The sequence below is a fragment of the Sycon ciliatum genome, chromosome 3 (assembly GCF_964019385.1).
Source record: "Sycon ciliatum chromosome 3, ocSycCili1.1, whole genome shotgun sequence".
In the NCBI taxonomy this organism is placed as follows: Eukaryota; Metazoa; Porifera; class Calcarea; order Leucosolenida; family Sycettidae; genus Sycon; species Sycon ciliatum.
In genome coordinates, this window is record NC_088645.1 from 42,340,014 (window position 1) to 42,353,039 (window position 13,026).

The 13,026-nt window shown below is 48.3% G+C and overlaps 1 protein-coding gene across 2 annotated transcripts in view; it reads right to left on the reverse strand.

The window, feature by feature from the left end:
- Positions 1 to 13,026, reverse strand: part of LOC135812283 (serine/threonine-protein kinase WNK-like) — a 41,887-nt gene continuing 28,861 nt past the window's right edge. For both annotated transcript variants that reach the window (XM_065325650.1, XM_065325649.1), the window contains exons 7-8: positions 4,863 to 4,976; positions 1 to 1,151 (exon numbers count right to left, since the gene is read on the reverse strand). In XM_065325650.1, the coding sequence (XP_065181722.1) occupies positions 282 to 1,151; positions 4,863 to 4,976 (984 nt within the window). In that variant the 3' untranslated portion in view covers positions 1 to 281. The remainder of the gene's footprint in view (positions 1,152 to 4,862; positions 4,977 to 13,026) is intronic.

Sequence of the window (13,026 nt, forward strand, 5' to 3'; positions counted from 1 at the left end):
TAGTTTTCAGTTCATAATTCACATTCCTGCCGTGGAGGCATCAAGGAAAGAATGGGTAAGTTTGGACGTGACTATAGAAGTAAGAGTAATATTCACTTAACCAATCTGGGTATATGTTACAGGGGATGAGGCAGCGTACAACTAGACAATTACTTGACAACCAGAGAGATGTGAAAACAAAGATTATCAGCTTTCTGAGGATAGAAAGAATGTGAAAAGCAGTACAGTTTGCATACTGTAGTTATCATCAGTGATGGACTGTAGTTAGTAACCTACTACACTCACACACTCATATCCAGTGTGTACAGAGAACCAGGATTGTCAAGTCCACTTACACTGAGTACCAGGGTACTGCAAAACAGTGTGAGTGATGGTGTGAAACTACTGTACTCTGGCGTAGCTGGTACTGGATAGACCAGACCAGATGAAATATCATATACAACACACTCAGCAGGAGAAATGCTTGGGCAAATAACCATGCAATGGTCAGACAGTGCGCATGCTGCACTAAACTCCAGCTCAACACCATCAGGTGGACTGGCGGAAACCCACCTACCATCATGGTGTTTGAGAAAACAACCAGTAACACCACCAACTAAGTACAGTGAATCAGGGAATGGGACAAGTGATGCACTGCTGCATGGTAGTGGCAATGAAGGTAATACTAGGCTAGTATTGGATGATGAAGAAGAGCTCCTCTGCTGGCTAGCTAGAGAATAGGTACTAACATGATTGTGATCTGTGTCACCATCGTAGCCACCATATAGAGAAATAGCATCATGACATACATGTAGAGTACACCAGTCATGGTTACAGTGCGAGACGTCCGTAACTGTGGTCCATTGACCACCGCCGCCGCCATCACCGATATCTGGTGTGTCACGGTACTGCAGAAGAGACCGCACCCCTGTCTTGGTGCTCTTGGTGTATGTGTTACAGTACATGTAGAGCATACCACCATGAGATGCCAGTGATGGGTCAGCCAGTTTACTGTATTCACTTGGTAGGTCAATACTGTGCCATGTCTGCAAGTCTGATGTCTGCATGATCTTGGTGATGGTCACACCATCATACCACACAGCAACCAGCTTTTCACTGTACGTGGCAAGCATGGCATGTTTGCTATGCTGCTGTACTTCTGACTTGTTCCACTGCGTATTCAAAGAAGACCACACACCGGATAACACACAGGCACAAAAACAGACACACACACATACGCTCACTCACTCACACACACACACACGCACACACACATACAAACACACACATACACACACGTGCGCACACACACACAACAACAACAACAACAACAACAACAACAACAACAACAACAACAGCAGCAGCAGCAGCAGCAGCAGCAGCAACAACAACAACAACAACAACAACAACAACAACAACAGCAGCAGCAGCAGCAGCATAAGCAGCAGCAGCAGCAGCAACAACAACAACAACAACAACAACAACAACAACAACAACAACAACAACAACAACAACAACAACAACAACAACAACAACAACAGCAGCAGCAGCAGCAGCAGCAGCAGCAGCAGCAGCAGCAGCAGCAGCAGCAGCAGCAGCAGCAGCAGCAACAACAACAACAACAACAACAACAACAACAACAACAACAACAACAACAACAACAACAACAACAACAACAACAACAACAACAACAACAACAACAACAACAACAACAACAACAACAACAACAACAACAACAACAACAACAACAACAGCAACAACAACAACAACAACAACAACAACCACAACAACAACCACAACAACAAACATATGCACACACCAACACGCACACACAAAGAACACACGCACATGCAAACACACACACACACACACAAAGAACACACAGACACAGACACACACACACACACACACAAACATGTACACACATAAACCCCACATAATAAGATACATAAACAGAAATGACTACAAATCTACCCTAATGTACATAAACGGTCTTCATTGCAGACAGTAGGCAGGAAGGCACAGTGGGTTGGTCCAGGATCATGAAATGAGAGTTACCAGGTTCAAGTCCTGCTTGGAAGCGGAAGGATTTTTCCAGCTGTACTGCGACCCGCAGTGAACTGGGTCACCAGTACCCTTTGACAGATAGTGGTGGCCGAATATTTTACAGAGGTTGGTGCTTTTTCTGGTACGTTTCATTCATGTTTGGTATCTAGATAAAGAAATAGAGCCAACTTCAAGGAAGTGCATATCATGAGGTTTGTATGGCTCTGCCAAATTCACTGCGCTGAAGGGGAAATAAATGCAAAAATCAAACTTTCACCAGTTGTAGTCTTCGGGTGCTGTGTCGAATGGTCTTGGTCCGAGGAAGCTGAGACGCTCCCTTCCTACTTGAATCCCAATCGAACTCGCGCACTTCCACCGAAACTGGGTGACTGCGCCCTACTAGATGGGGATTTGTAAGCAAAATGTCACTAAAAGCGCCATTTCGTTCTTATAAAAGCACGGATGACCACGATTGGCCCATATGTTGTAGTCTTTTGGACGCTGAGTCGACTAGTTTTGGTCCGAAAAGGCTGCGATCCAGCGTTCGGCCCTTATTCCCAATCGAACCTGGTTAAACAAGCGGTCACGTGCTCCTGGGTGCCCAAATCACCTGGTCACCACGCCAGCAGGCGACAACTTTCACACCAAGGTTCAACTCGAGTTCAACTCGAGTGACAGGACTGTTCCCAAAAAAGGTCAAACAGGCTAGTAAGTTGTACCCTGCAGGCACGGTGACCAGGTGACCGGTGTACGCAGGAGCTCGTGACAGCTTGTTCAACCATGTTTGACTGGGAATAAAGGAGGAACGCTGCATCGCAGCCTTTTCGGACCAAAACCAGTTGACTCAGCGTCCGAAAGACTACAACATATGGGCCAATCGCGATCATCCGTGCTTTTATAAGAACGACATGGCGCTTTTAGTGACATTTTGCATACAAATCCCCATTTAGTAGGGCGCAGTCACCCAGTTTCGGTGGAAGTGCGCGAGTTCGATTGGGATTAAACTAGGAAGGGAGCATCTCAGCTTCCTCGGACCACGACCATTCGACTTAGCACCCAGAAGACTACAACTGGTGAAATTTTGATTTTAGCCTTAACTTCCCCTTTAAGAGCAGAATCTGGCAGTTTTTCAGCATTATCTCCAAGGGTCAGTCACAAGTGACTGATGTTCTTATTTTTAACCAGGTCAAAGTACCCCTGCCCCCCCCCCCCCACCGGGTCACTGACTTGGCTAACCTGGTCCTGGAGCACACACTGTTTCAATTTTTTCTAACCAGAACATAAATTCATGTTATTGACACAGGCAACCTCTGCTATACTGCTTCCGGCAGTACCCGGAAGTTTGTCGTACGCGATGCCATTGACAGTAATCGGTTATTTGTTAGCACAAGACGAAAAGGTCTAGTGAGAGCCTGTAGACCGATTTTTTGCACCACATACACGCCGCAAAATGACGGCATACTGATGTTAAACAGCGCATTTCGGCCGCAAATTTGAAATCAAAAACTGAATTCCACGGTTCGTGTGAGACTTGGCTAGAGGCCGAGTTTCCCGCATCCGTAGGAACTCCACAACCATCAAGGATCACGGTGCAGATGCATCCCCTGAAGTGTCGGGAGGAGAGCACATCACACCCACGATTATAATGGTCAAAGATGTAGAATCCCATTCGCTGCATCCAGTCTTCTCTCGGGCAAAGCCAGGAGTTCTCAATTAATCATTGGTCCCAGCACTCCTGGAAATATCCTTCTGCTTCCAAGCAGGAGTTGAACCTGGCACTCGTTCCCTCTGTTTCTCACCCATGGTCCTAGAACATTCCATTGTTAGCCCTAATTAGATACAAAATCCATCGCAAGTTCCATGATTTTTGGGGATATTTTTAGGATTATACCTATGGCTGAGTCGGGTAGCATTTTCTTCGGGTATCGGGTCCGGGTAGTTTTCCACGGGTAGCACAGGTACCCGATCGGGTAATGTTTCCATAGTAACACCACAATGCACTCCTTCCCTTATAGACTTTGCACACGACGGTTCGTGCTCACGATTGCACCGTAGTAAGGTTCTACGATGCGCGGCAAGACACTTCACACGACGACTAGCTCTGCTGACACAGTGCATACAACGAAGTACATGATTGCACAAGCCAGTTTGTGAATTGCTGACACAGCGAATACAAGCCAGTTCATGAAATGCGAAACCGAAATCGAAAACGCTCAGCCAGGGGGTCAGGGTGTTGGTTGCCACCATCTCGCAGGCTACGGGTCTACGACTAAGATTTCAAATAAATCCATAGTGATCCTGTCGCGGAGCCGAGAATCCGTGACATTCTCCCATCGTGTAAAAGGCCTATTACACATTGAGTGCATTCGATTATTCCCGCGAACGAAAAATTATATGAGTCGATTCATGAATCGCCCCTGGCAATTCACATCACCCCATGTGAATAGGGTGAATGGATTCCGAATCGATTCCAGGGCTCATGACATGAAATTGAACGGCGAGATTCCATTCAAGAATCGATTCGCGGGCATAATCAAACACACTCACTAGGTAGACATGAGAAGTATTGCCGTGATTACCAATAAAATTGTATACTTGCACTGTACATGATGTCATCTGCGACTTCGGGTTTTCAGGTACTATCCTGTACCCGTCTACCCGAGGTCTTCACGGGTAGCACCGGTACCCGACTACCCGTGCACACCACTAATTATACCCGGGAAAGGTATACATACTATCCAGACTTGTTTTAAAGTGCTTCGAAGTATCTGGTATTGAAACTTGTCTAAAATTGCTACCCCTAAGTCTGAAAACACAACGGACTCGTTCAATCTTACCTTTCTGCGTATCCTGATGTTTGCAATCTGTTTTGGTGTTGGCATGGCAGGTAAGACATGATATCCTCTATCAACGGATGAAACAGCTGTGCTTGCAGCTCTTGTGGCCTGTGCCTAAAAACAGCAGAGAGGCACAATCAAGAGAGAAGGAATCACATAGAAATGAGTTATGAAGCAACTATTCACGACTGTAAGAAGATGATAAGCAGCCAGAAAGTGCGATAATAGGGTACAAAACTGACAGGCCACTGAGACATTAGATTAACCACCTGAGACCTACTTGAAGTAGCTTTTACACATCTCAAGTATGCACACCAACAGCCTCGACATACGGAGCGAACGACGCCAAAGCGAACAAAAAGCGAAAAAAAGTTGAGTACTCCGAATTGTAGTTATACCGCATTATTCACTGGTCTCGTCATCGTCTTGTCATTGTCGGCATTCTTTGTTGCCATGGGTCTTAGCTTCAAGCCTGGTGTACATTTTCGCTGCGCTCACCTTCCCCTCATTGGTCCTACCATAACCTTGAACCTTCCAAGCTGGAAGGCTGTTTGTTTGCGCACTGGAGATGTGTTCTAGGTCTCAGGTCGTTGAATGTCTCAGTAGCTTGTCCGATTTGTGCCCTGTTATCGCACTTTCTGACTGCTTATTATCTTGTTACAATTGTGGATTGTTGCTTCGTAATTATTTTAATTATCTTTACTAGCTCAGTATCCAAGTTAGATACACAATCATTGGAATTCTATACTAAATATCTGTAAGCGTGATATACTAGTAGCGACTTCGGCGATAATTTAGAAGTTGAGATTGTGAATGCATTTTTGTGCTGCCTAGTGCGCTGAGTCTGCCCTGTTTGTCGCATGAATCTCGGACTTGCTCCACAATATGTGTCATGCAGGGTCACACACGCAACGGGAAGACTTCGTGGTAGTAAAATAGATATTTCGCAAACAACAAAAAGACAACTCTTTCTCTTCCTTTCGAAGAACCGAACTTGCCGAGCCTCATCGAAAGCAAACTCTGAAAAAGCCCTACACTAGTACCGGATTCAGCGCAGAGCAAAAAATAATTATGAGTCATTATACAATGCATGCAGTAGAGAGGTTGTGCATAACGAAAATTCGTAAAGATCTTTCGGAATCTGAGCCGCTGGAAGTGACGAAAATACATAACGAAAATCTGTTGTGCTCAACGAAAAACGTAGTGTGACCATGGTGACCCTTTCGAGTACTTTTTCCGCTGTTTACGCGCGTGGTGAACAATTATTTGGAATGAATCAAGCCTCGTCGATTTCTTTCCTGCTTTTATACCTCGATATTTAGGTACTTGTTTCCCTTCTTCCCATGCTTCATCTTCCACTCTCCTCTCCCCATTTCCCCATTTTTCTTGCGATATTTATGTGGGAGACTTCCGTGATAAGCATCCATTTGCTTTTGGAGAATCCTTTTAAATAAATACAATACAATACAATACAAGTGTGTACTCCGGCCCACGTGTAGGCACACGTGTAGGCTAGAAGAAGAAGTTTTTATCAATTGTAGTCCATCGCGAGATTGAAATGTCCTTCGCCGAGACGTCGCAGGGGAAAACGAAGACGCCAAAGTGGCGGAATTCTGCTGCGGGGATTCAGCAGCATAATTTGTCACACGGCGAGCACTGACAGGATTTCCAGATCTGACAGAACTAGCCGAGCGCTGTCCAGGTGACAGAGGATCGCTGAGAGAGCGGGAAAGAGATCCTTCTGCTCCACAGGATGGAGGGTAGGAAGAACTCGCAGAACGACTTGAAAAGGCCATGGCGAAAAAATCTTGACACCACGTGCATCAACACAGCTACATGTGTACAGAAGCTAGCGAGAAAGTAGCGAAAGTTCCAAAATTAAGATCTTCAAGTTTCGCGTTCCTCCTCGCGAAAGTTCCTTTCCTTTTTCGAGACTCGTGCCCAGACTACGTCTAAGTTACGAATTTTCGTTATGCACAACCTCTCTAGTGTAGCTGTGAAAACTGATGAATAAAGAATGCAGTAGGTTGGCAGCACGTGACCCGTCGTACCGCAGTACACGACGGCGTCGCGGCTTAGAAATGAAAGGAAACACTGCGAGAAAAGACAAAACGAAAATACATGTCCCTTTGTTAAAACTTAGAAGAAACAAACAAAATGCGACCAAGAGTCATTTTGAGAGTCAACGTCAATACTGTTGTGCAGTTGTGCAAATTCTTGTCTTGCACTGTGCAAAGCAAGAAACAAACAACCCACGAAATGACTCTTGAACTAACTGAAGGCTAAATCACTACATGTACGCGAAATTGCGTTCCAAAATAGACTGAATTTCTGAGACATTTCATATTTCACATCCTGAGAGAAATATTGAATAAATAGTAAATACTTCATAAAAAACACATGGCCACGACGGCCTTCCCAACAACATGCGTGTTCTGTGTGATTTCAAACATGTATACGCGCGATCCACGCAGTTCACCAATACAAGTGCTGCGCTTATATTGGGTACAGGGCTTATAGGTGTTCGAAGCACTCTAAAATGGCGCTTAAGGTGCGTCAACAAGAGACATGGCTTGTAAAAATAATTTAAAAACTGGATCCTACGTTGACCCATGGACTAACCTGTACTAGTGGGTGAATGCGGTCTGGGATAAATGGAGCAAACTTTAAACAAAATTGGAAGTAAGGCCATGGCCGGTGATGTTTGCATGTTACCGAAAATATCTCCTAATTTCAAGAGTCCAGAAACTAGAGAATGCAACTGTTATCTCTTTTCTGTGGACCAGATGCACGGCGTGCTGCCTTAATTACTTCATTCAGCTGCAGTCTACGTACTGCGGAAAATCAAACACTGCAGAGGACGCCTCTTGTGTAAATTTGCGAAACCAATGCCATGATATTGCCTTCACTCAAAGTAGAGTCCTCTCCAATTTTCTGTTTTCCCTCCTACCTTGTGCACTTTATCATGACATGGATCATATTCTTGTCAATAAATGCAAATAATGCATCTGCCTCATTTTCAAAATTGTGAATATCTCGGAAAAGCCCGCAAAATTCGGAAGCAACAACCGGTTGCGCGCGTTTGCGCTTGCTTGGTGCAGCACATTTTCCACTACTGTATCTACCAATTTTGCCAGAGAACCCAGCTTCATGAAAGAAATCCTGCCCGAGTTTTGGAGATTGATGTTCTGTTATGTGTATGGCTCCATAGCTTTATCACCACCATTATCCTCTTGCTCCCTTGACTCCGGTCCCGCATCAGACTGATCGAGAAGCCGGAGCAATTAGTATTATATATATCTTGAGCATATAACTATGTGTCACTGTGTTCGGTCACTTATAATTGCTCGCGCACAATGCTCCAGGCACTCTCCTCGCATTTATCCCCAAACTCCTGCCTAAAAAAATTCAAAATCAAATGAAATGCTTTATCGGCAGTGACACTGCGCCTACTGAACATGGCTTTGGCCAGACTAACGTAAACTCAAAGGACGTTCCTAGATTATTATACAGTCAACTTCGCTTATAACGACATTCGGCGGGGCATCAGAAAAGTGTCCTTATTCGCGAAGTGTCGTTATATCCGAAGTCTCATTATACGTGTCACAGTTGGATGGGACTTTGCTCTGGGCATGAAAATTATGTCGTTATTCGCGAATTGTCGTTATATCCGCAGTCGTTATTAGCGATGTTGACTGTAACTGCCTTGGCACGCCATATCGTTCTATGCTGCAGATGACATAGTAAATCACTTTCCAAACTTAGGACAAACAAATTTGTCTGTTTCGGCAGGGTTCGAGATTACGATATTGACCATAACGACACGTGAAATGTGCATATCAGCATGTCCATATGTACAAATCACCACTTTCATGGTCCCCAATCTCCTTGCTCCCAAATGACGATATAGCCTTGACTTCCACCTGCCGCAGCGCTGACCTCGTTTCTTCTGAGCTCACAACAGCCATCTCTAACCTAGCTCGCTGGCTAGCCTCCCGTGGTCTCATCCTCAACGCCACCAAGAGTCAGCTCCTTGTCTTTGCAGGATCCAATGTCCAGAGTCCCAACGTTGTGGTAAAGTGCGATGGCATACCCGTGCCAAGCGTCACCAGTGCTCGCTACCTTGGCATCACCTTGGATGTACACATGTCATGGCAGCCCCAGGTCGATGCGAGCATCACGAAAGCCAATAAGAAAATTGGAACTCTGTGGCGGACACGAAAGTCGCTAACCCTTGCTAGCCGTGTGCTGTTCTTCAAGGCAGCTATCATGCCGGATCTACTGTATGGGTCCGTTGCGTTTAGCCCAGGTCTCACTCAGGCCCAGACCGACCGGCTCCAAGTAGCACAAAACCGTGGGGCAAGAGCAGTTTATGGCCGGTCGGGGTTCTCTCGTGCCAGTGATCTCCTGGAACGCATGCAGGTGTTCAGGATTGGAGAAATACATCGGCAGAAGGTCCTGGTCTTTGTCTGGAGGTGCATACACGCCAGTGCGAGTCCATCCCTCCAGGAGCTCTTCGTACGCTGCGCGGATCGTAGGACGCGCCTGGATCTCGCCCTGGGGCTCCGTCTACCAGCTACACGAACCCGCGCCGGACGATCTCGCCCTGCCTCCCGAGGTAGTGCCCTTTGGAACGTCCTACCGGATGCAGTCAGAGTACTGTCGTCTCTCAGCAGCTTCAAAGCTGCAGTCGTACCGTATACCTTCCGATCTTCCTGATGTTATGATTATAAACTTGCCCTGAGACAGCTTCCTGTCTGTGATTGATTTTCACTGTTTACCATTATTATTTGCCATGGCGACCCCCGTAAGTCCGTAACTGGCAGGGCAGGGTTGGACCTTTCATCCTCCCGATGTTAGTAGCAAGTACCGGTACTCTCGTTAGCAGTAACTGTTAGTACTTTGTTTGTTTCTTATTTTTATTTTTATTTTATTCTATTTTCTCTATTTTATTCTCTTTACCAGGCGTGGGCCATCCCCTGGACAAACAAAATGGGTGCCTTATTATTATTTTTCTGTTTCTGTTTTAATGACAGTCCACTGCACGCCTGAAAAAAGTACTTAGTTTATTAGGCGGGTTACAGAACTATCGACTTATCGTTCGCTGGCTTACTTGTATTTTGATAACGCTTCGCTCTCCATTGAGATATCTACCATTCTCTCTTTGTTCTCCTTATTTTCTCCCCAACCCTCCTTCCCTGTAACATAATAACATATTCGCTGCCTTGACATTGAGCATTTGTGCTCGTTTGGATTTGCGAATTCAAATAAAGTATACATACATACATACATATTCCTTTTCACGTTATTCATGTGTGGTTCTAAGCCAAATTCGCCCTTTCATTGATGTTTATGATGGAGCGGTAGCTACTTACAGTAGTTTCGCCTGACTGTTTATTGCAAAAGGGGGAACATTATCGGACACGGAAAAGCACAACTAACTACAAGGAGACCAGAAACGAAGAGTGCTCTACACAGGAATCACTGTGTAGAGAAGACAGAGAGCGGAATAGACTACGGCGCTGCGTGCACACAACAGCGACCGGAAGCAGCGTGCCCAGTACGGGATGCCATGTATAGATGGAGCCCGAGGGCAGTGCACTCAGACATGATTATGCACGCGCACCCGGGTACTGCATTCAGTGCGGGGACTGTGCCATAGAAGGGGAAGGGTTAGTGATGCGCAGCCAGCAAGTACAGCGGTACATGAATGCATGAGTCTATGGTACAGCAGGCAAGGTGCGGTTCTTACACACTTACGCACGTTAGATCAATGCGAGTGAGTGTAGGAAGTAGGAAGGAGAAACCTGGAGACAGACAATGCTATGCCAAGGGATAGAGTTCTGTCATGATGCTACTCATTACACTACATCTCCCCTAACGGAAAGAGTGGAAGGTCATGTTCACATGGCCGAGATAAGCCGCTCGGGTGCAATGGCTTTGCGACCTGAACGCGTAGTGGAGGTGGCACTTGTGCCGGCCTCGGCAGCAGCTGGTGTGCCGTCGCAGCTCGCCACGGGAGATTCTCTGCCGCGTGTCCCGGTGGCCTCGGGCTGCAGGGCGATGTGGGCTGCTGGTGTCTCCACTTCTGCTGGGCTTGGTGGGAGTGGCCGGAGGCTCCTCGCATTTCGACGCACGGTGGAGGTGGCTGTCTTGACATTGTAAGATCGCTCGCTGAGCTGTAGCTGTACCACTCCTTCCTGGCGCAGGTCTGTAAACCACACCCGGTCCCCCGCTGCGAGCCGACTGGGCGAGCGGACACGGTGTCTGCGGTCGAAGTCCGAGGCTTGCCGGTCCTGCTGCTGAGCTTCTCGACGGCGAACCAGATCCAGGTCTGGCCAGGCTGGTGTCAACTGGGCCGCGGGTGTTGGCACTGTGGAGCGGAGTTGCCGACCCATTAACAACTGAGCAGGGGTGAAACCACATTGCAACGGGGTAGAGTGATACGCGAGTAGAGCTGTCGGGAGGTCGGTGGACTTGCGGAGTAGCTCCTTGATGGTGCGCACTGAGCGTTCTACCATGCTATTGCTCTGCGGGTAGCGAGGTGAGCTGGTACGGTGCTCGATATCGTGACGGGTCAGGAAGAGTGCGAACTCCGAGCTAGCAAACTGCGGCCCGTTGTCAGAAACGAAGCTGTCTGGAAAACCGTGCCGCGCAAAGTGCATGTTGAGGGCCGCAATGATGGCGGCGGAGGTGGTGTGCGGAGCTGATCCACTTCTACAAATCGGGAGAAGTAGTCAACCGTAATCAGGTAGTCGATACCATCCAGGGTGAAGAGGTCGGCCGCAACGCGCTGCCATGGGCGGTCTGGGAGTGGCAGAGGGTGCAGTGGAGCTGCGGGGACCAGACTTCGCAGTTGCGGAGTGTGTCGGCGATCTGACTGCTAAGCCCTGGCCACCACACTGCTGCCCGGGCACGGGCACGGTACTTGGTGACGCCCTGATGACCCTCATGGATTGCCCGTAAGACCTCGGACTGCAGGGACGCAGGTATGACTAGCCGATCGCCGAAGTACAGGCAGCCATCGGCGATGGAGAGGGCCTGCCTGGAGTGGAAGTATGGGTGGAGGTTGTCCGGGATGCTGTGCTCTTTGTCGGGCCAGCCGGCGGCAACGAGCTGGCGCACCTGGGCGAGGATGGCCTCATCGGCTATGGCGAGGCGAACACGGCTGCAGAAGTCGGGCGATGCATACTCAGCCAAGACGGCGGACACATGGGCTTCGATGTCGTTGATGACGTCGGCCATGGTGGAGGTTTCGGTGCTGTCGTCACCGGGAGCCCGGGATAGAGCATCTGGAACTATGAGACGTGGACCCGACACGTGGACAGCTGTCACGTCGTATCGGAGCAGCCGCACGAGCATTCGCTGGCACCGGAGTGGCGTGTTGTCGAGGTCCCTGGCGTTGATCAATGGCACCAGAGGCTTGTGATCAGTTTGCACCTAAAACAGACAGCCACCCTGGAGGTACTGTGCGAAGTGGTCACAGGCCCATGTCACAGCGAGCAGCTCCTTCTCAATCTGCGCGTAGCGCTTTTCGATATCGCTGAGAGACTTGGAAGCGTAGGCGACTGGGCGCAGCTCGCCGTCGTGCATCTGTAGTAGGGTAGCTCCGAGACCATAGCTGCTGGCATCAGCACTGACCGTGGCAGGCTTGGCTGGGTCGAAGAAGGCGAGAGTGCAGGCTTTAACGACGAGTGACTTCAACTGGTCGAGTGCTGCCTGTTGCTGGGCGTCCCACAACCAAGCGACGTCAGTGCGGAGCAGTGCACGGAGAGGTGCGGAGATGCTGGCCAAATCGGGAATGAACTTCCCCACATAATTGAAGAGGCCCAGCAGCCGGCGTAAAGGGGGACATCAGTAGGAGCAGCCAGTTGTAGGATTGCCGCGACACGGTCAGGATCGGGCTGGACCCCGCTTGCACTGATCCGGTGGCCCAGGAATTTGACTGTCGGCTGGCGCAAATGGCTCTTGTCCGGGTTCAGAGTCATGGATGCAGCCGCTAGCGCCTCCCGAACTTGTTGTAGAGCCAGGTCATGGGCTTCAATGGTAGCACCATACACTAGAATGTCGTCCATGAAGACACACACACCCTGTATTCCCTCCAGTATGGCCATCAGCCGACGCTGGAAAATCTCGGGCGCCGATGTGATCCCGAATGGAAGAC